The sequence below is a fragment of the Myxine glutinosa genome, chromosome 1, assembly GCF_964187855.1.
Source record: "Myxine glutinosa chromosome 1, kmMyxGlut1.1, whole genome shotgun sequence".
Lineage (NCBI taxonomy): Eukaryota > Metazoa > Chordata > Myxini > Myxiniformes > Myxinidae > Myxine > Myxine glutinosa.
In genome coordinates this window covers 440,172,256-440,196,440 of record NC_136261.1, presented here as the reverse complement: position 1 = coordinate 440,196,440, position 24,185 = coordinate 440,172,256, and the positions used below count along the sequence as shown (strand labels likewise).

At 41.8% G+C, this 24,185-nt stretch overlaps 2 protein-coding genes across 3 annotated transcripts in view; one reads left to right on the top strand and one right to left on the bottom strand.

Annotated features, from left to right (window-relative positions):
* The window catches only part of LOC144889679 (E3 ubiquitin/ISG15 ligase TRIM25-like), an 875,104-nt gene that overhangs the window by 360,425 nt on the left and 490,494 nt on the right, over positions 1 to 24,185 (bottom strand). The window lies entirely within an intron of this gene.
* The window catches only part of LOC144888201 (E3 ubiquitin/ISG15 ligase TRIM25-like), a 450,981-nt gene that overhangs the window by 420,970 nt on the left and 5,826 nt on the right, over positions 1 to 24,185 (top strand). The window contains exon 1 of one of the 2 annotated variants that reach the window (XM_078770864.1): positions 19,072 to 19,379. The exons of the other annotated variant lie outside the window; for it this stretch is intronic. Within the exon in view, the coding sequence (XP_078626990.1) occupies positions 19,347 to 19,379 (33 nt within the window). The 5' untranslated portion in view covers positions 19,072 to 19,346. Of the gene's footprint in view, positions 1 to 19,071; positions 19,380 to 24,185 lie in introns of those variants that run through there. 2 annotated transcript variants of the gene reach the window in all.

Sequence of the window (24,185 nt, the reverse complement as noted above, 5' to 3'; positions counted from 1 at the left end):
AAAAGAGCCAATTATATCCTAAATCAAACATATCATACCCCCATTTATCAATTATCATATCAACTATGCGCCCTTCTTTATAGAAATCAATTTTTATTAGGTTATTAAATTTAATAAGGAAAGGTGTATGACTTGCAGAACCAGACGTTGTATTTGTAACTTCGACTTGTTTAACAAAACGTGCAGTTTTATTTATATATATATATATATATTGGGATGAATCACTTAATCTCACCAAGTCATTGTCCTCTGTGGGACTCGGATAATTGGTTAATTTGTAACTATTCCCCATATTAATATTTTTAGTTATATTATATTTCTGCCATTCAGCCTGGGCCTTTGTAAAATCATTTGATAAATCAACACCCGACTCTTGGGATCCTCTAAAGATAGAACCATCTTTGCCAACGTAAGTCATTTTAAATAAGAGTAAAAATAACATCAGAAAACTTTTCATTATTGTTGAGGTGAAATAATACGTATAAACATAATTGCCCGCATCATTTGGAATTTACTTCTTGGACTTGAAATGTTTGATAAACACTCTTCCCCTTCAGTAGGAATTTAATTACTTCAAGAGGGGGTGGAAGTCCATAACTATCGAAATTATATTTGCCCCTCCTGTTATGAAAACAAGTCCAATGAGATCCCTTCGCATTATTGTCTTCTAAATTAATAATATTTTTTTTTTGTATTTTTAGGCAGCTTTGTTAATTCATCTCTCATACAAATAATTACGTTACCGAGTTTTAGTTTTTTACAATATTTATCGAGTTCTATATTTGACGTTGTATTCTTTCCAAATTGTTTAAACCACTCCTCCATTTTAATTATGATTTTATTTATGAGAAATATATAATCCATTACCCCTTTTAGTTAGTTTTACACCCATCTGTGCGATAGAAGAAAGCGTATCTCCAACTAACAATCTCGCTTTATCAGGTAGGCCTTCAGGTTTTTCAGCAAAATCTACAATTACGCCGCTTCCACTAATTTGTTTTTCCAACTCCTTGTTATGTCTTTCCAATTATTTTTGAGCTTTTAGTTGAGCTTTCTTTTCGTTAGCAGTTTTTACCGCTGCTGAAATACCACCCGTCAAAGCTCCCGCTGCACTTAATCCGGCAAATAGAGGAATTAGAAATGGAAGAAATCCTCCGTTTCTCTCCTTTATTGAATATTTCTTCAACATAGGTTTTGTCATTTTAAAACAAAGTGAACTGGTACTATTTAGCGCTTTCACCTGCACTTTTGTGAGCAAAACACCAAGTCTTATATCACCTTTCCTTTGAATTGTACGAATGGTAATCGTACAAGGTTTTTGGTATTGGATACAAGATGTTAGTTTATTGCAATTTGTTTGATTAACATATATGTCAGTTGTTACTTTACTCATTTTATTTAGAAAAGTTTTTTTTCGAGTTATATGAGAAAAAATATACAATACCATGTGAACATACAAGTTTTCTATTTATTACGAAAATAAATTTTCTATTTATTACTTATGTGATATTAGTCATAACACCATTATCAGTATTAATCTGTAGTTCTATTTCTTCCAAGAGTAAACAATATGCATCAACTTCTTCACTCTCTCCTCTTTCAATGTATAGGGAAGTATCCACTCTATTAGGCTTTATAGTTTCCTTTTGTGCATCCAGGTCAATCGCATAGATTGTATATAGGCTTTTAAACGCAGTCATATCCAAAATAGGATCCTGATTATAGTTGCTTTCACACACCTTTTGGTAAGACTTGTAGGCTTCGGCATAAGCATTATTTTCCCAATTAATTTCCAATTTATCTCACGGGTAAAATGTTCCATCTAGAGAAACCCGAAGTTGTTTCAACTTAGCATTATCACACAATGCGTTATTCTTATCAGTAGCAGTATCCCCATCAGGTTTCTTAAAAATAAGCCACAGTTACCGAGGCTTTCCTTCGAGAACACCCAAATTCCAAGTGTATGTAGCGTGGTCCAGTTTAATGTGTTGGCATCTTCTTTTAAGGTAGGTTACATTTAGCGGGGTCTTTGAGTTAAGTCTTCTATTCAACATCTCTTCTGTTTTAAGGCTAGGAGTATATTCGTTAATATACCAACACAGGTCATCAATAACAAATTTATTGTTATCGCCGAAAGCATTAGCAGCCCCAAAAACCAATCTGTTTTCATCATTATTCCTTTGTAGTTGAAATCTAATTTTAAGGCCGTACATAACTTTATAATAATCACAAAATCCAAATATCCCTTTAAGGGGTACGGCTACGGTGAAACTAGTCTCGGCTTTGGTCTCGTTATACATTGACTTCCTTTGGGCATAACCAGGGTCACTATCTTTTCCTGTTGTCATATCAGGAATAAAACCTTCGGCAAACCCCTTACCCATGCTATCACTGAACGACTACAGTGTAAATTTCATCATTTCAGATGTAGCAGCGACGTAATCAATCGCTTCAACCTCTTGCGTTCCAATATACAAACGTACACTATCAAACATTTTCCAGAAGAAATCATTTACAAGCGTAGCATTTGTGTCATTCGCAGCCTTAGTGAATTTAAATTTACACAACAAGAAACTGTCGGCCAGATTCAAGTAAGTTTGTTGATTATTTATCTCAAAACTTTTTGTTCCGTTTGAATTCCAACCTGTTCCCGTTATGGCATTTACCTTATAATAATCCTCTTTTTCGTAGAATTTGAAATGATAATCGTATCATCCAAATCATACATACTATCGATCGCTTCCATTCTTTACATATAACAATAAAATAATAATAATAAATAATTTTATTATATTTAAGAATAATAATATAAATATTTATAACTTTTGAAAACCCGACCCGAGAAGAATTTGTTTTAGTTTTTCTCGTGCTTGCGGGGTTAGTTTGGTTTTATCTTTTTTACTCCTTTTAAGTTCTTTGAGAGATTGTAATTTATGAGACTCCTTCTGAGCGTCTTTTACACCATTTACCACGCCCACTATATTTCCTACGGCAGAAGCGGCTGAACCAATTAGATCTTTATGTTTAAGAATAGTTGAACCAATACCCATTAGAGTATCAATTATCCCATCTCCTTTAGTTCTAAATTGATCTCCTACACCCCGTTGTCTCTTAGGTTTATAGTATCCTCTCCCAAGAAACATACTTTCACCCTTAAAGTACGGTGAAAGATACATACCTTCCCCAATCCCATCTCCGGATGTTTTAACACCATCTTTCGCATCTTTCGTAATGATTTTATATTTTCTCAACTCATGTTTTCGTACAACAACCATCGTGTTTTTATTTACTAAAAGAAAAAACTTTTTTCATGTTACAATTGTTTTATCTTGTCAATTAATTATTGAATAACTTCATGTAGGTAAGTTCCATCTATTTGTTGAACAACTTCACATTGGTGAATTCTGATGGATATAATTTCATCATTGAAAGAAATCAGACGATTATTTTGATCGGTTATCCTAAAATGTACTTTATTAATGGTTTTTCCTGACACGGGCAAATAGTTGGGATTTGTTGGTTCCATACTCAATTTATAACCAATCGGGGTCAAGTAAGCGATGAATGAGAATATTGTATTTGTTATCACACCGTCGTCATAAGCATCATCAATCAAATCGCAGTGAATTAATATTGAATTTATACCTGAGGATATTTGAATAACATTATCATTGATAAACATATTATTAGCTTCAAGCTTTTTTGCAGAGAAACCTAATAGTTCTCCGAATGAATTATTAATCGTCAAATCAATTTTATGATTATTTTAAAGTCGAATGCTACTTCAATATTTTTTGGTTCATCACCTGATCCTTTCATATGGCGTCCAATTTCAGAAGTTAATGTAGAAATCTCGTAAGCTCCGGATGAAACTGTTATAGTTTTATATTCGCCCACCGGACTATAACTAAACTTGTTATTTTTTTCTGTGATATTAAACAATGTATTATAAGTTCCCACAGACACTAACGCCACTTCATATTTTTTGTGGGGTCAAATTGTAAGGGGTACTGTAATGAAGCCGTGTAATCACTCTTTGTAAAGTTAAAACTTAAAGGTATATTTCTCATTTTATTTAACGTGTGATAAAATATCTTTGTATTGACATTTATTAATTATTTTCATATTCATAAACTGATCTAGAATGGCTGATGTTTCATTAAAACTATTATTGTTTCCCACCACCTTACTACCTAACAACAATAATAGTCTATTAAGTAATTGTGATGAGCCACTCGGAAGAAAACTAACGCCGGAGCCTGAAGAGAATTTAAGTATATCATAGACTCCTTAATATGATTTTCCTTCTCATTCTTTTTACTTTTACCATCAATATAATCCTCATAATCAAGTGACTAACAATTCAATATACTCCACATCTTCATCATTGCCTAGATTAAGGGCTTCATCAAAATATTTTGAACCCTTGAGCCCGGTGTTTGTGAGAAAAAACATTAATCTTGGGGCTAATTTAACATTTGGACGAGTGTGATTTGAAAACATCAATTCATCATTGAATATCAATATCGGTTCTTCCACAAGATGAAACAGTCCTGGTTTTTTACGTCTGTTGGAATGAGACCCGCTATGGTTTTTGTGTCCTATTTATATTCATTGTTTTGAATGGCCCCTACAACATATTTGGGAGGTTGATTTATCTCCCCAACTTGTTGGAATAATAATTCATCATCTTATTTTGGATATTCTAATTCTCTTCTAGCTCTTGTATCTCTAAGCTCTTGCTCTTCTTGCTCTGTTATTTGGTCAAGGTCTTCTAGCATTTGACGTTTTTGGGGAGTAAATTCCACCATTGGATTTTGAAATTAACCGCTTTTTGTTCGGAAGATTTTAAGAGGGGTTTAAAAAACCTCTTGTTTTCTTTCAAATATTTCTTCACCCGATACTTTCCAACTCCGTTTCTTCTTTAACTCTTCCTGTTGTTTAACAACTTTTGAACGTAATTGATTATATTCCTTAAATTTTCTTGCTCGTTCTTCGGCTCGTTTATTATATCATCTTCTTTAACCACAATATATTTATATTTTCCAACCGTATGTTTCATATACCCCTCAAATTCCTTTTTACTACATAATGTAGAACAAGTATCTCTCAAAAATTATCTATATCTATTGAATTTAGTTTGAATAAAAATAAAAGTATTAGCATTGTTTCTTATTGAGCGACGAGGGAGTTGAAAATATGACTGGCTGAGATAAATCCAATTACAAGAAGAATGCCGTGCCCTTGTACAGTGGCTGTCAATAACCGTTTGGATTCTCTCATTAACACAATCGTCAAAGATATACAAGTTTGTTTTTTGTTTCATCTAAATCTTGGGGTAAAGGTATATCATCCATATTATCACGAAGAATACAAGCTGAAGGTATAAACGATGTGGGTTTTGATTTATTTTTACCCTTTTGTTGAGTATCACAAAATAGTTGTATTATATCTTCAATGTTATACTCATTTAGTTTGTGTTGACGTTTAAATAACGCGATTATATCTTCTTTTTTAAGTCCCACATTAAAAACTTGTGATAGTAGTTGATACTCTGGCTGAAAACTTGACTTTGTGAAAATTATTAAATTTTCATAGTCTAAAAAGTTTGGAGTAAGAAGCATCTTTAAAAGCAAACAGGTTTTCCCACATCCCCTTGAACCAACTATTAGACATCTTAATGAATTTGGTAGATTCTCATGATTATTAAATTTTATCTTACTTTCCCAAACGGGTAAAAAATCACTCATTTTATATAAACCAACTAAAAATTTACCGTTTAATCATTCATCCTGTGTGTTATCCCTATTTGCATTATAATTGTGTATACATATTAAAAGTATCTCAACCAAACGCTTAATTAGTTAAGTATATATTGAAACATTCTGTCTTGTTGTTCATTCATTTTATATATATGCCAACAAAAAAAATTGCTTTTTCTCCCAAACATTACAATGTTATTTTCAAATTTTTAAATATATGGGTTAAAAAATTTACTATTTGGAGAAACAAGAGGGATGTGGGAGTCTGCCCTTTGCGTAATATGTAAAAAAATCGGAAATCGGGAAAATGTGAAATTTTGGGGAAATCATGAAAATGTGAAAATGTGAAAATGTGAAAATTAAATAAATTTTTAAAATATTTATTTAATTAAATAATTCGAACACTTCCGGTTTGTGATGAGTCACTTCCTGTTTTGGGGGCAAGGAGGGATACGGGGATCTGCTCGGATTGGTGGGGGGTTTAGAAATCCCATTTTATATCTAATAAGGTTGACCACTTGGAGCATCCTCGACTGGCTCGCACCACCAATTATAATGAGGCTACCAAAGATAGTCATAGAGATGTAAAAGAGGTAAGGAAAGGGCAATGTGCGTATTATCCTTTTAGTTCATTTATTGCCTTAACAATGTATTTCTTAAGCCGACTGCATTGGGGTTCCATGAAATTGTGGTCACTGGGTCCGCGAATAATACACCTTGCTGTTTCAATAAACCCATGTCGATCAGAAAAATGATCTTTTATTTCAATATATCTTTTTCTAAAAGTCTAGTTCAGAAACTTGAGTATTTGCGATGGTAAGACATTGGAATCACTGTATGGGGGAATTCCTCAATGTCATAGGATTCCTCCTCAGCCATGTCAGAAGCACCTGCCCTGTTTCTGTAGGAACAGGTTGAGGGAGAGGTTCCACCAGAACCCCTGGTAATGTGGGTGGTGGGGGGGAGGGTCGATTCTGCAAGCTGTTGCACAATTTGAGGTTCTTCCTCGGGACAATCATTGTGCTCAGGTACATTTTCTAAATTGGCCGGTACAACGACTATTTGATTTGAAAAATCGCCGTCAGGTGCGTTGGAACACTGAGGGGTCAAATTTTGCTCTTTTTGCCCCCCAGTCGAATCTCGAACCGAGTTGTCATAATCCGCACAAGGATTTAACGTAATTTGCACTCCAATCTCATCTGTAGGTAGCGCGTTAGGGCAACTCCTCCACATTAGGCTGAGGATCCATATCGGCAGCGGGCAGAGGATCTGCATTCACATTTAGCAATACTTCATATCGATTACTCATCGATGTTTTATCAGGTGGTACTGTGTCCAATGCATCGGAGTCCAACACCACCTTCTTTTCCTAACGGGGTGGAGAAACATTCCGAGGTGTTTTCCTCTTTCTCAAAGAGGAGATGAGTGTAAAACCATCCCAAACGTTTTGTTTTTCGGAGGTTTTCGATGTCGATGGTACGTTTTCTGTCACAGTATCATAGTAGTGAATCTGTCCCGGTGAAAAAAGACGGGACTCAAATTGAGAAAAGGGATCATATGGGATGAACAAATCATACTACTTGGAATTTGACACACAGTGATCAATTTGAGAGCTGTGTGTACCTGTTTAGGTGAGGTCGGGGATCACCTATGGTGAATGGTCCAGTTGTATGACCACGTGTTCTGACCCTTTGGGGTTCGGATTTGTGTTTGCTTGATTAACCATGTGATTTCAGCCTTCAGGTGGAGGGGCATGTTTGTCCATGGGACAGTCCTGATGGGTTTTCATGTAGCATCTCATCTGTACACGTGGCATCTCACCTGCACACATGGCATCTCAACTGTAAACAAGGCATCTCACCTGCACACCTCGTATATCACCTGCAAGCGTCGTATTTGACCTGCACATGTCGTATTTGGCTTGTACCCGTCGTATTTCATCTGCACCCGTCGTATTCCATCTGCACACGTCGTATTTCATCTGCACACGTCGTATTTCATCTGCACACGTCGTATTTCATCTGCACACGTCGTCCTTGACCTGCACACAAGGCATTTCACCTGAACACGAGGCATTTCACAAGCACACGAGGCATTTCACAAGCACACGAGGCTTTCACATGCACACGAGGTATTTCACATGCACACGAGGCATTTCACATGCACACGAGGCATTTCACATGCACACGAGGCATTTCACCTGCACACGAGGCATTTCACATGGACACGAGGCATTTCGCATGCACATGAGGCATTTCGCCTGCACAGGAGTCATTTCACAATCACATGACGCATTTGAACTCGCGGCATTTCACCTGCACACGAGGCATTTCACATGCACACGTGGCATTTCACATGCACACGAGGCATTTCACATGCACACGAGGCATTTCACATGCACACGACGCATTTCACCTGTACACGAGGCATTTCACCTGTACACGAGGCATTTCTCATGCACACGAGGCATTTCACCTGCACACGAGGCATGTCACCTGCACACGAGTCATTTCACATGTACACGAGGCATTTCACCTGAATACGACTCATTTCACATGCACAAGAGGCATTTCGCCTGTGCACGAGGCATTTCACAAGCACACGAGGCTTTATATATATATATATATATATATATATATATATATATATATATATATATATATATATATATTGTTATGGACGCGGTTAAAGATGTTATTTACCGAGCGGTTGGTATTACCGCGACCGAACAGTTATTCCCCGACTAATACCCGATTTGCCCCAAACTTTGGCCGGATCGCGCCACCGCTATTCAATCGGGAAAACTCTAAAGCGACCGAATGCAAAGAGGAAAACGAAGGCAAAGAAAGGTTTGGAAATACTACTAAATTTATTTACTATTCACACACATAAGCAAAAAGAAAGCAGTCACGTTTATTTACAAGCACATGAGACGCAGGTGACACAGTGAAAATACTAGCTTATACAGACTTATTGTTACTACCCAGGGACAAGACAAAAGACAGACTACGAGCACACTTACACGGGGAATGATGATAGGGATGGCAGGTGGGTGGCTGGGGGATGGCTGGCGGGATAGGGAGGTCCAACTAGTTCTGCAGCTGATCGACTCGTGGGCAGGCGCCGCTCCTTCGCGGCCCTGCTCCAAACTGCCGTCCAGGCCTCACGCTGCTGTGGCTGCAGTTTCGGTGGCTCCAGCTGCAGCAAATGCAGTTTCAGTGGCTCGAGCTGCAGCAAGTGCAGTTTCGGTGGCTCGAGCTGCAGTGAGTGCAGTTTCGGTGGCTCGAGCTGCAGTTCAACCCTGGACTTCTTTCGCAGTTTCTCTGTCGTCAAAGCTCATCTCCCTTGTCTTGGGAACGCCCTGCCTGCGGGTTATATAAGCCCCACCCCTCAACCTTCGCGAACCTCCTCGATGTTTCTCTCCACACCCTCTCCAAGTCCAACCCCTTGTTCGTGGTTGGTTGAGTGGGGCTGACTCACTCCTCCCCTCTATGACGAGGTGGGGACCCGCAACCCTGCCTCGTGGTCAATGGCGGCAATTGGAGCGGAGGTAGTTTCCAATCGACGAAAAGGGGGAATGGAGGTTTTGGGAATGGGAATGAAGGGAATCTATCTCTTTCACTTGGTGCAATGGAGTACTTCTATTAATGGGAGACACAGCCTTACCCTAAAACACAGAATAAGATATAACTATCGAACAGGGGTATTCTATGATTGGCTGACGTGTATGTTGTGGACTAATTACGGGACGCCCTTTTGACCTTTACACAGCTCCGGAGGCAGGAGGCGCAGAATAACCAATAATAATAATACACACAATCAATCAAAAAAAATACAGTCCTCATATCTGCAACACTATACATTCATACATATATATATATATATATATATTGTTGCGGATATGGGATTTGCATCCATCCATATCCGCTTGTAAATATTCCCCTATTTCCTCAATACTTCCCAACTATCCCCAATCCCCCATTCCCTAGTCCCATTTTCTGTAAACAACACTCTGTAGACCCGACCTCCCCCTATTTCCCCCATTAAATGTCGTGCCCAGGTTCACCGCATCTCATGAAAGACAACTATAGGACATCTTGCTAGTTATTCTTAGTCTATGTCAGTTAAGGACTCGTTTCCATTAATTCTGACCCTTCGTTGCACCAGAATGTGATTGTATGGCACCGTTAGGAAGTTTAGGACCTCCCAATACCTCCCCGCAGCTCTTCCTCACAGTTCAACAACAACAACAACAACAACAACAACAACGAGCGCAGGAAGTGCGCGTCCTCACTCCGGCTTGGTTGGTAGGAGGTGTTGGGAGGGCACCAGGCCTTCCCAACGAGCCGCCATCAAACATGTGCTCGACGGGGTTACCAAATAGGGCCTCCCTGTCAGCCCCTCGTCAAGGGCGGAGCCCGGTAACCCCCGCAGCCAATGGAAGCGGCGGACTGGCCCCAGTGGGGCGGAACCAACCAGCCGAGGGCGTGTCACTCCCGGCTGAGCATGCGCAGTGAGGGGGAGGTGACGTGAGATGCGCGCTGAGCTTGGAGAAAGAAAGACGTCCCCTCCGAGCGCTGTGACACCTCCCCGCATCTTCTGGACCGTGCTTTATCCTGTCCCCGAGCCAAGGTGCACCTTGTGCTATCGACCTACCTGTCCCTTCCTGCCATCAATCCCTGTGTAAGTCTGCCTTGTTCCGTTTGTCTGTGGTCTGTCTGGGATAAGATAAGACGGTAATTAAGTGCCCATCTCTTCTGTGTCTTTACCTCACTGCCTTGTAATCTACCCCTTTTCTCCACCACTGTAATTATACCCTCCTCCGGAGGTCTTGAGAACTGTACCCCTTGCGTCGTTTCCTCTTTCCCAGTCGTTGTGTCCTTTCTATCATTGATTTGGCATAGCGTGATTTGGCCAACGTCTGGGTGAATCGGGTGAGTTGGGGAAGAATCGGGGGAACTGTTCGGTCGCGGTAATACCAACCGCTCGGTAAATAACATCTTTAACCGCGTCCGCAACAATATATATATATATATGTATACAGAATCGAGGCTCGTGAAAGAGCTAACATGGATTTCACAAACAAATCGAACAGACAAACAAAATATGTAAAAAGACGGAGCGGTAGACAAGATGGGGAGAGAAGGGGAAGCACACAAACACAACATTTGAGAGCAGGGACATCGGGAGATGTGTGGGAGGGAGAGGGCTTGGGGGGAGGAGGCGTGGGAAGGGGGTGGGGGGTGTGGGAGAAGTATAAAACACAAGGACACCAAGGACTTCCAGGACAGAAGTTGGTATTTTAAATAAGTGATTTTGGGGTGAAATTAGCAGGGGTAGAAAAGATCAAGGTATTGGATGGGGGAAGACAAGAGATGGTGGTGAACACCTGTTTTAAAGACCTGGAGGGAGGAGTGGGATTGAAGGGAGTGGGGGAGTTTGTTCCAGAGGTGGGATAAAAGGGGAATGAAAGAGTGAAGGTGAGCAGAGAGCCTAGATTTTGGCAGTTTAACCATAAGAGGGTTGCAGGCAGATCTTGTGCGACCTGTAGGAATATTTGGGGGACAGAGCCCAGAGAGAGATGGGGGGGGGGCAAGGCCGAAGAGGAGTCGGTCGAAGACGGAAAGACCACCAACCTGCCTGCGGTGAGTGAGTGAAAGGCCCTTGGAGTTAGCTTCATCACGGGAGATTCGAATGATCTGAACGCTTTGGTTTCAACAGCGTGAAGACGAGCTAGGTGTGAGGCAGGAGCACCAGCCCGGAGGAGAGAGCAGTATTCCATTGAGCTGCGGATGAAAGCCTTGTATGTGGTGAGGAGCTCAGGTGTGCCAAGGAAGGACTTCGCATGACGGAGGATACCCAGTCGGCGACTGGCTTTGGAGGCCAGATTTGAAATGTGGTTTTCCCAGGAAAGATCATGGCAGATAGTGAGACCCAAAAGCTTGAGTGACAGAACTTCTTGGATAGGATTATTCAGAAAGTGGATGGGAGGGTTGTCCAGTCAGTCTTTTTGGAGAGACATCGTAAGAGTGTGAGATTTGTCAGGATTGAAAGACATGTTCCACTTGTTTGCCCAGTCTGTGATTTTGTCCAGGTCTGCAGAGAGTGAGGAGGCAGCAGACTGCCGATCTGAGGGATGAGGAATGGAGGGCCAGAGAGCAGAGTCATCAGCAAAGAGACAGAGAGGATTTTCAAGAGAGTCAGAGAGATCATGGATGAAGACCAGAAAAAGCACAGGGCCCAGAACACTGCCTTGGGGAACTCCAGCCTGAACTGGAAGAGGAGATGAGAGAAACCCATTCAGGGCCACACGTTGACTACGACTAGAGAGGAAGTCCACCAGCCATGCATGGAGATTTCCATGGATACCAAAGGAGGAGAGTTTGGTGAGCAGAGCGGGGTGCCAGACCGTATCGAAGGCATGTGATATGTCAAGGGAGACAGCTCTAATTTCCTGTTTGGCATTGAGGACCTCCATCCATTGTTGAGAAAGCAGAAGCAGCATGTCCAGAGCAGAGTGACCAGGTCTGAAACCAAATTGATGATCAGAGATCAAGCCATTGGAGAAGAGGAAAGATTTTATATCCGAAGCAATGATGGATTCCATGACTTTGCTGATAATTGGGAGAAGGCTGATTGGTCTGTAGTTGCTAGGATCTGTTTTTGCACATTTTTTGTACAAAGCAGTGATGTTGGCTGATTTCCAAGCAGATGGCAGATGACCTTGAGCAAAGGAGAGTGTGAAGACAACAGAGAGAGGGAGTGAAAGAGCGGAAGAACAGGATATTAGGACCCATGGGCTGATGCCGTCAGGTCCAGTTGCAGAATCAAAGTCGAGGGTTGACAGAAACTTTTCCACCTTGTCAGGAGGAAAGGACACAGAGTCCAGGAGCAGCTGGGTATGGCTGGGTACGGTGAGTACAGAGAGGGATGGGTTTGGGACACAAGATTTAGAGGCAAACACAGAGTTGAGGCATTCAGCTTTTTCATGCGCGGAGTCAGCCGTGTAGCCGTTTGAGGTGAGAGAGGGGATGGAGGGGGAACAAACACCAGAAACAGATTTGACCAGACGCCACCAGGATTTCGAAGAGGGAGACAGATAACAGAGTTCGGTCTTGAGAATCGAGAGATATTGTTTCTTGGCTCTCCTGAGGGCGGACACACACTTGTTTCGGGCTTTGTGAAAGGAAATGAGATTTCCTTCCGTTGGATTTGCTTTCCAGGAGGCGAAGGCTAGTTGTTTCTGGGCAACAGCCTCACCACAAGATTCCATGTACCATGGACGGGAGGAAGGGTATGACAACTGAAGACGACATGGGATAAATCTGTGCATGAGAGAGAGCAATTACTTTGGAAGAATTCCCAGGATAAGTTGATGTCAGAGGCGGTCGAGTTGGGAGACCAGTCCAGATGATTGATGGCTGCCTGAAGACCGTGCCACTTGGCGTGAGTGAAATTCCAGACTCGTCAACGCTGAGGAGGCTCTCTGAGAATGGTCAGAGAGATGTCCACTTTAACAAGCACATGATAAGATGAGCTGATTGGAGCAGAGGAAGAGCAGCAGACATTTTCAGGGAAGTTAGTCATAACCAAGTCCAGAAGAGAAGATGCTCCGTTGACTGAGATCTGGGTCGGGAAATTCACAGATTGTGTCAGTCCCAGTGAGTCGCAGAAGTCCTTTGCTGAGGAGCCAAGGCTGGTGAGAGAGGTACCCACATCCAGCCAACTGGCATGGTGACAATTTAAATCACCACATATGAGGAAGAGAGAGTTGGAATGGGTCGATAGAAGTTGGTCCATATTATCAGACAGCGAGATGTAGATGGAGTCATCACTGTTTGGTGGACGGTACAACACACATATGAACAAAAGGTGGGAGCGAAGGGGAAGCCATAGCCCAAGGTATTTCTGAGGGTCAGGTGGAGAGAGGGCAGTGCAGGGCGAGTGAGGAAGAGAGTTTTTTTTATAAAGATAGCCACCCAACCTCCAGGACGAGGCTCAGGTCTATCATACCGGAGGAGGGAGTAATCTGGGAGAGATACCCAGGAATCAGAGACATCATGAAGGAGGAAAGTTTCTGTTAAGCAGATCACGTCTGGTTTGTCAAAAGCAACCTGTATGGAGAGATCAGTCAAGTGTGAGCGAAGGCCCCGGATGTTTGAGGTCCATACCGTTAATGAAGAGGAAGGAGAATCACAAGCACACGAGTCAATTCACAAGCACACGAGGCATTTCACATGCACACGAGGCATTTCACATGCACACGAGGCATTTCACATGCACACAAGGCATTCCACATGCACACGAGGCATTTCACCTGTACACGAGGCATTTCACATGCACACGAGGCATTTCACATGCACACGAGGCATTTCACATGCACACGAGGCATTTCACATGCACACGAGGCATTGCACATGCACACGAGGCATTGCACATGCACACGAGGCAGTTCACATGCACAAGAGGCATTTCACCTGCACACGAGGCATTTCACCTGCACACGAGGAATTTCACCTGAATACGACTCATTTCGCATGCACACGAGGCATTTCACCTGTACACGAGGCATTTCGCCTGCACACGAGTCATTTCACAATCACATGAGGATCCTGGAAATATCACAACACACCACAGGTTCTGTGTTCCTCTCTTCTTTATCCACCTCTTGTCTTTCTTCCACCTCAAAATTCACACCTGCACTTTCAGATTGATCAGCAAAGGGATCAGAAGGGTACTTTGTAAATCTTATTATGTATTTTTTTTATTGTAATATAGCAAATTGTAATGAAGGAGAGGAAGGGGAGTGGCTCATGTTTCTGAGTGAATGTGGCTCACGTTTCTGAGTGAATGTGGGTCACGTTTCTGAGTGAATGTGGGTCACGTTTCTGAGTGAATGTGGCTCACGTTTCTGAGTGAATGTGGCTCACGTTTCTGAGTGAATGTGGCTCACGTTTCTGAGTGAATGTGGCTCACGTTTCTGAGTGAATGTGGCTCAGGTTTGAGTTGAGTGTGATGCCGATCGGGAAGAAGAAGAAGTCGTACTTCCAAATTCGTACATATCCGGAATTGTTTGGTTTATTTGTATTCAAATGTCTGGTAATTGTTTTGTATTTACAGTCATGTGAAAAAGTAAGTACACCCCATGTAAAGTTTTGACTTTTTCAACACAACCTATTTGATCTTCAATTCAACAATATTGATAGATAAAGGTGATATAATATAACAAATATCATGAAACATTTACATTCTGTAGTCCATTGTATAATTTAAATGAACATAAATGCAAATTTCGCATGTGTAAAAAGTAAGTACACCCCTACATTTATCACTACTTCAAATACCAAAAATTAGAATCATGTGCACCAGCCCAGGTGCAAATGATTAGAACATTGTTAGACAGGATCTTGGAGGAACCTGTCTTATTAAAACCTCAGACATTTAGTTTGGTTTGCCCTTTGTTGTTGAAGTGTGCGGCGTCACCATGCCTAGATAAAAAGAGCTTTCTGAGGCCTTCAGAAAGAAGGTTATAAATGCCTACGAGTCTGGGAAGGGATTTAAAAAGATCTCTAAACAATTTGAAATCAATTCGACTGTCCGGAAGGTCATCTACAAGTGAGGAAGATTCCAAGCAACTGCCAACTTGTACAGGTCAGGCCGCCCCAGCAAGTTCAGCCCGAGAGCAATCCGCAAGATGCTGAAAGAAGTCTCTAAGAACCCCAGAATGTCATCACTGGACCTACAGGTAGCTCTTGCCACTGTTGATGCAAAGTGCACGGGTCTACCATTATAAAGAGGCTGCACAAATTTGATTTGCCAATGAACACCTTGGCAGAGACCAACACTTCTGGAACAATGTGCTCTGGACAGATGAGTCAAAAGTAGAGCTATTTGGCCACAGTACCAGAAGACATGTTTGGCGAAAACCAAAGACAGCATTTGACCACAAGAACCTGATACCAACTGTAAAGCAATGTGGTGGAAATATTATGGTTTGGGGCAGCTTTGCTGCATCAGGGCCTGGGCAGCTCACCATCATAGAATCCACTATGATTTCTTCATTGTACCAGAGGGTGCTTGAGGATAATGTGAGGCCATCTGTCGGAAAGTTGAAGCTCAACCGAAGGTGGACATTGCAACATGACAATGACCCTAAACATACCAGTAAATCCACCAAGTAATGGCTGAAAAGAAATAAATGGAGGGTTTTGGAATGGCCAAGTCAAAGCCCGGATCTAAATCCCATCGAGATGTTGTGGGGGGGGTTTTAAACGAGCTGTGCATGCAAGAAACCCCTCAAACATTGCACAGCTGAAAGAATTCTGCATGGAGGAGTGGGCAAAAATTTCTACCATTCGATGTCAGAGACTGGTAGACAGTTATAAGAAACGCCTACCTGAGGTTGTTTCTGCCAAACCGAGCAATACCACCTATTAAAGCCAAGGGTGTACTTACTTTTTCCACATGCGAAATTTGCATTTATGTTTATTTAAATTATACAATGGACTACAAAATGTAAATGTTTCATGATATTTGTTATATTATATCACCTTTATCTATCAATATTGTTGAAATGAAGATCAAATAGCTGTATGTTAAAATATGTTGAAAAAGTCAAAACTTTACATGGGGTGTACTTACTTTTTCACGTGACTGCATTTATGCGGATGTGTACTTGTGAATAACTGTCATTAGTTTAAAAAAGGCTTCGGCACTATCAAGCGATTTTTGTTTTTTTAACTGCAAAAAAACGAAGTTTTTTTTTCAATTTTTTTTGTTTGTTTGCCGAGAACACTCCCATGCAATCACTGATGAACCTCTGAAAGTTTGATAAAGATCCGTTCCGCCCTCTCTGAATAAAACGCGGACACACACAGACAACTCGCGTTTATATATATAAATCGGGATTTAAATTTAATTCGAAAATTGATCCAGACGTCTATTCTCTTTAAAACATTCACACCGGCAGAGGTAGTTATTTATCACAGCATCTGTAGAATTTTCACCCTTTTACTCAACTCCGTTTCGCTGTTATTTAGTGGAGAAAAAGTCAACTGAGCTTCATAGATATTGTTGCGGATCCCTGGTTCGTCGACGTACAAAGGGGGGTTTATGCCCCGTTCCCCCGCGTACTCCGGTTCCACTGAGGCCGCCGACCACGACTAAACTCGTGGTTGATGGATTGCAAGGCAACTCCAGCTGCCGAGCCCGCAGCTGCGCGTGGAAGGGTTAGCGGTCACAACCCGAATACCTTCGGACACACGCAGCCATGAGGACGGGGACTGAACCCCGCACAAGTCACATTTATTTCTGATGCCCGAGCGGTTGGCCGTCGCGTGACCCGTGCCATTAAACAAAGCGTACTTCGGACCCGATTGAGCGGTTTTACTTCGGGCGATGCTAGGTCAATCAATGGTAAATGACAACGACGGTCAGGTTGGAGGTACCAAACACAGTATTTAATTACAGGTATGTACAGAACAGAGAAAAAGCAGAGAAATTTAACAGCCTTACTGTTAAACTTAACAGAGAAATACTGTTCTCCCCTATGGGCCGGTGCTCCTGCCTCACACCTAGCTCGGCTTCACGCTGTTGAAACCAAAGCTTTCAGAATTATTGGAATCTCCCGCGATGAAGCTATCTCTGAGGGCCTTTCACTCACTCACCGCAGGCAGGTAGGTGGTCTTTCTGTCTTCTACCGACTCCTCTCCGGCCTTGCACCCCCAGCTCTCTCTGTGCTCTGTCCCCCAAATATTCCTACAGGTCGCACAAGATCTGCCAGCAACCCTCTGATGGTTAAACTGCCGAAATCTCGGCTCTCCGCTCACCTTCACTCTTTCATTCCTCTTTTCTCCCGCCTCTGGAACAAACTCCCTCACTCCCTTCAATCCCACTCCTCCCTCCAGGTCTTTAAAACAGCTGTTCACCACCATCTCTTATCTTCCCCCATCCAAAACCTTGATCTTTTCTACCCCCGCTAATTCACCCCAGATCCACCTTGTTTGAAATTCCAACTTCTTTCCTGGAAGTCCTGGCAGTGTCCATATGTTTTATACCTCTCCCACTGCCCCCTTCCCACGCCCCCCCCCCCCCCAAAGCCCTCGCCCTCTCTCAGATCTCTCGATGTCTCCATGTCTCTCGGTCCCTGCTCTCAAATGTTGTGTTTGTGTCCTTCCCCCTCTCTCCCCATCTTGTCTACCGCTCCCTATGTTATATGTTTTATGTGTCGGTTTGTCTTTCTGTGTGATTAATGTTCGCTCTTTCACGAGCCTCGATATTGTATACAAAAAAAAAAAAAAAAAAGAAAAAAAAAGCCTTATCTATACCCCCAGACAAGGGCCCTCATTCATTCGGGGAAGGGGGAGAGGGTAGTGCGCAGGGAAGCGCGGCCGCGTTTTGCAGCTCACCCAGATGGGCTCGGACGTGCAGCTTGCCCGGATGGGCTCGGTCGTGCAGCTTGCCCGGATGGGCTCGGTCGTGCATCTCGCCCGGATGGACTTGGTCGTGCAGCTTGCCCGGATGGGCTCGGTCGTGCAGCTCGCCCGGATGGACTTGGTCATGCAGCTCACCCGGATGGGCTTGGTCATGCAGCGAACGTGCGAGGATCGGTTCGGTGGACGAAAACACTAGGAATCGCTCCACTCCAAGGCGCCAACAGCCGGAGACGATTGCGGCAGGAACGAAGTGATGATGACGAAACAGGCGCAGGAACCAGAGAGAGTGTGTGTTCTGTGCTGGGTTTTTATAACACCCAAACTGCTTCCTGAATGTTCCATCCGTCTCAATTGGTGGCCTGGAGTCACGTGATGTGATAGCCCCTCATTGGCCATCCTCTGTCACTCCTCCCTGCCTTCCCTTTAGCTCCCATTGGTTGCTCACTGTCTCCTCCCAGGAATGTCTCATTCTTAATTCGGGGAAGGTTCCATTCCTCCTTCGGGCCTGCAGGGCCTAGTCTACTCCCTTGATGAGGCAATTTAGGCTTCAACGAGGCCTACAATCATCCTGCCTGACTCAACGCATATTTGGTCTTTATTACTACACAATGGGAAAGGGCTAATCTTTACATTCAATAAGAAATAACTAACTATGGGAGGCTAGATGTTGTGGTGTAACTAACTATAGGGGGGTTGCCTTTATTCACAAAACCGCAACAATATTTATTATTAGATTATATAGATAGATAAAGAATGTTCACGTGATATTTTTGAAATGATAATAATATATACATCATTGTTGTAATGTGAAGTGAAGAAGTTATAAAAGTGTTGTGGACATTCCAGAAATGAGGTGGAAGCAAACGATGGTGAGATTGTCATGAGATGTGAAAACAGTAACAACAAAGTCAAAGTGGCACAGCAAGTCGATGACGTCATTACATTCCTGTGTGATGGCATGAAACTGACACACCTGTATTACTTCCTTGAATGATCGAACAATCGTTCAGTTTGTAACCAGCTTCATCAGGAGAGGTAATGTAAATGTGACAAGTCAGGAGACGATGATGGTTCAAGAGCGAGCGGTATTCAATGACAAAGGACGGACTATCAAGTCGATCGTCACAGTCGTCACGATCATCGACGATTGATGCATCAAATCGGGACCATAATCAGTTATGAGGTTAGTTAGCTACACAATACCGAAAATTCGGTTTGATTCCGACAACTTTGAAAATTTGACCCTTGTGACCTTCAAAGGTCAAAGGTCGAAGATTCTGAAATTTGTTGGAAAACTTGTATTTCATGATATATGTGATAATATAAGATCATGTACGACATTTCACCCTATCCGGAAGTGAACAATGCAATAAAACCCTCAAAAATCAACTTTTCTAAATTTTGTGACCTTGTGACCTTGACCTTGACCTTGGGGAGAAAATGAAAAATCGAGCTCCGTGGGGCTAGACACAGGACAATGGCCTAACCAAATACCGAAACCCCTGTCAGATTCCACCAAACCCCTCGGAGAAGATGTAGCTTGAACTCGATTACCCCCTAAAAAGACATCTTCCTTGGGCGTGGCTCCGCCCACAATGGGCGCGATACACCCACTCTAGGAAGGACACAACTAGATCATGATATCAACCTCCCACCCAAGTTTCATCAAGATGGCATGACATCATCGGGTAGTTATGCTGCGGACAGACAGACAGACAGACACACAGACAGACACACAACCATGACGAATATCGTGGTCACTCTGTTTGATAACTCGTGAACCAATTGTTACTGGGTTTGTGGAATAACAGATTATTATATGATTTTATCACAAGGATTGATAAACATCTTTAGAATAACAAGGGTAAATATGAAATTCTTGTGATTGTTATATATGGTTCCCACTTGTTTTTGGTCCCGATGTGTTTGTGTACCTGTGTTTGATTTGTACCTTATTTTACAATACGTTTTACATTTACCTGTTTTATACCTGTTTTCCGAACTTCGTAACCTGTACATACATATGAGGGCGAGTCAAAAAGTTTTTCCTTTTACAACAAGTTTTAGAGCCACACCCGTGACTTCTATTCAAGGCCTCAAGAGAATCATCCAGTTCTGGGAATAACGTGACATGTTTAGAAACTGTACAGAAAATGATGAACATCCGTGTCGAGTTTCTTGGTGTTGGCTCGTTATTTATGGTTAAGGGGTTGGGGGTGAAGGGGGTAAATGTATTGACCACGTTCGACGTACAATGTCGAATATCCTATGATGGCCATTCCAACTTTTCCCACCATTGAGCCAACATTAGTTAGTGTGACACCTGGAGAGTATTTTTTGTTGTTAAAGAAACAAACTACAAGGAAGGACCTCAAGGGTAACAAATACCATAAGTTTCTTATTTTCATCAATCTGTTCATGTTGTCCTCCCTATAAATCAACGATGTGCGTGTGAGAGAGTGAAGTGAAACACCCGGTTTATCTGGTTTTCCTTCTTCTTGTTTATTTCTATCTCATATTTCATGCTGATTCATGTTGAATACAAATTCATTCCTTTCTACTTCACAGGTCATGGAAATATTTTTTCCATGAAAGAAAATGTTCAGGAAAATGTTTTTTCAAAACAGTTTTTTTTTACAGCGTAATTTGCACAGTTATGTAATACTGATCCAAGATTGACCCCACTTGGCCCCAAAAACATCTTTCCCTCAATTATGTAATACTGATCCAAGATTGACCCCACTTGGCCCCAAAAACATCTTTCCCTCAATTATGTAATACAGATCCAAGATTGACCCCACTTGGCCCCAAAAACATATTTCACTCAATTATGAAATAGAGATCCTAGATTGACCCCACTTGGCCCCAAAAACATCTTTCACTCAATTATGTAATACTGATCCAAGATTGACCCCACTTGGCCCCAAAAACATCTTTCCCTCAATTATGTAATACTGATCCAAGATTGACCCCACTTGGCCCCAAAAACATCTTTCCCTCAATTATGTAATACTGATCCAAGATTGACCCCACTTGGCCCCAAAAACATCTTTCCCTCAATTATGTAATACAGATCCAAGATTGACCCCACTTGGCCCCAAAAACACATTTTACTCAATTATGTAATACAGATCCAAGATTGACCCCACTTGGCCCCAAAAACATATTTCACTCAATTATGAAATAGAGATCCTAGATTGACCCCACTTGGCCCCAAAAACATCTTTCACTCAATTATGTAATACTGATCCAAGATTGACCCCACTTGGCTCCAAAAACATATTTCACTCAATTGTGTAATACTGATCCAAGATTGACCCAACTTGGCTCCACAAACATATTTCACTCAATTATGAAATACAGATCCAAGATTGACCCCACTTGGCCCCAAAAACATCTCTCACTCAATTATGTAATGCAGATCCAAGATTGACCCCACTTGGCCCCAAAAACATCTTTCACTCAATTGTGTAATACAGATCCAAGATTGACCCCACTTGGCCCCAAAAACATCTTTCACTCAATTATGTAATACAGATCCAAGATTGACCCAACTTGGCCCCAAAAACATCTTTCACTCAATTATGAAATTGAGATCCTAGATTGACCCCACTTGGCCCCAAAAACATCTTTCACTCAATTATGAAATACAGATCCAAGATTGACCCCACTTGGCCCCAAAAACATCTTTCCCTCAATTATGTAATACAGATCCAAGATTGACCCAACTTGGCCCCAAAAACATCTTTCACTCAATTATGAAATTGAGATCCTAGATTGACCCCACTTGGCCCCAAAAACATCTTTCACTCAATTATGAAATACAGATCCAAGATTGACCCCATTTGGCCCCAAAAACATCTTTCCCTCAATTATGTAATACAGATCCAAGATTGACCCCACTTGGCTCCAAAAACATCTTTCACTCAATTATGAAATAGAGATCCTAGATTGACCCCACTTGGCCCCAAAAACATCTTTCACTCAATTATGTAATACTGATCCAAGATTGACCCCATTTGGCCCCAAAAACATCTTTCCCTCAATTATGAAATACAGATCCAAGATTGACCCCACTTGGCCCCAAAAACATCTTTCACTCAATTATGAAATACAGATCCAAGATTGACCCCACTTGGCTCCAAAAACATCTTTCACTCAATTATGAAATAGAGATCCTAGATTGACCCCACTTGGCCCCAAAAACATCTTTCACTCAATTATGTAATACTGATCCAAGATTGACCCCACTTGGCTCCAAAAACATCTTTCACTCAATTATGAAATACAGATCCAAGATTGACCCCATTTGGCCCCAAAAACATCTTTCCCTCAATTATGTAATACTGATCCAAGATTGACCCCACTTGGCCCCAAAAACATCTTTCACTCAATTATGTTATACTGATCCAAGATTGACCCCATTTGGCCCCAAAAACATCTTTCACTCAATTATGAAATACAGATCCAAGATTGAACCCACTTGGCTCCACAAACATATTTCACTCAATTATGAAATACAGATCCAAGATTGACCCCACTTGGCTCCACAAACATATTTCACTCAATTATGAAATACAGATCCAAGATTGACCCCACTTGGCCCCAAAAACATATTTCACTCAATTATGAAATACAGATCCAAGATTGACCCCACTTGGCCCCAAAAACATATTTCACTCAATTATGAAATACAGATCCAAGATTGACCCCACTTGCATGATGGGGGCCTGAACACAGAACTTTGCAATGTTAAGCCAACCACCTTAACCGTTTAGCCAACACCAGGTTTTACTCTTCCATGAACCTCCATCTTATATAGAAAAACATTTCGTTAACCCAGAGCTGGAGAATACTAGAGTTCGGCGAACTTAATAATAGCTGCCATGTTGTTACTCAAGTGTTAACGTGTGGTGTAGCGTTAATTACCTAATATTGGGACGTACCTTTGAGATATTTGCACCTTTTAAATCCCTTAGACCTTTAAAACCATTACAGACCTTTTCCTTTCGACCCTTCAAACCCTCAGACCCCTTCAGCCGTTTAGACCTCATAGACCTTACCAAACCCTTGTCTTTAGACACTTCATAGGTAAACCCGAAACCTCGTAAAGCTTTAACTTTAGATCCTGAAGACTTTTTGGACAAATTAACCCCTCAAGACCCTTAAGACCCTCAAGACCGTCATTAGACCCTCAATAACCCTTAGTCCTTCAACTACTTTGGCTCTGCTGTTGGTGTTTTCCCCCTCTCTCTGCTGTTGGTGTTTCCCCCCTCTCTCTGCTGTTGGTGTTTCCCCCCTCTCTCTGCTGTTGGTGTTTCCCCCCTCTCTCTGCTGTTGGTGTTTCCCCCCTCTCTCTGCTGTTGGTGTTTCCCCCCTCTCTCCTTTGGTCCTGTCACTTTCTGATCCGTTCATTGTACTAGTACGAGCTCCCGATCTCCCACGAGCCTCGGCTATGTACACAAAAAAACTGCATTTCTCACTGAACCTGAATCTTCATTACTCCATTTGACAATAATCTTCATCGAAATTTATTTACTGCCAGCATTTCAACTGTTACCCACAATCCCTCTGTTTTGTACAATTGGAATGCTTAGATTTTGGTGTGGAAATTGTTTCTCTCTTCCCATCAAAAGTAAGTATTTCATGTTGAAAATCAAACATGGCAACCAACACATTCTATCTATATCAGTGATCTCAAACCTTTTCAATCACATAATCCTTCCTTTTAACTGTTTAACTTACACAGACAAACACACACACTTATTCCAATACCCTGAATAATAATTATTCCTCACGTAATTGTTACCTACATCACTTGAGGTGGACGGAGGATATGATTTCACCCCTTGTCTGTCAGTCTGTCTGTGAGGAGGAAATCTCAAACGACATTTGGTGGACAGGTTCGTTGTCTGACAAGAACAAGTTGATCAGATTTTCAAATTATGGAGACGATCTGGATCTGGATATAAGAATTCTTCAAAGTAAT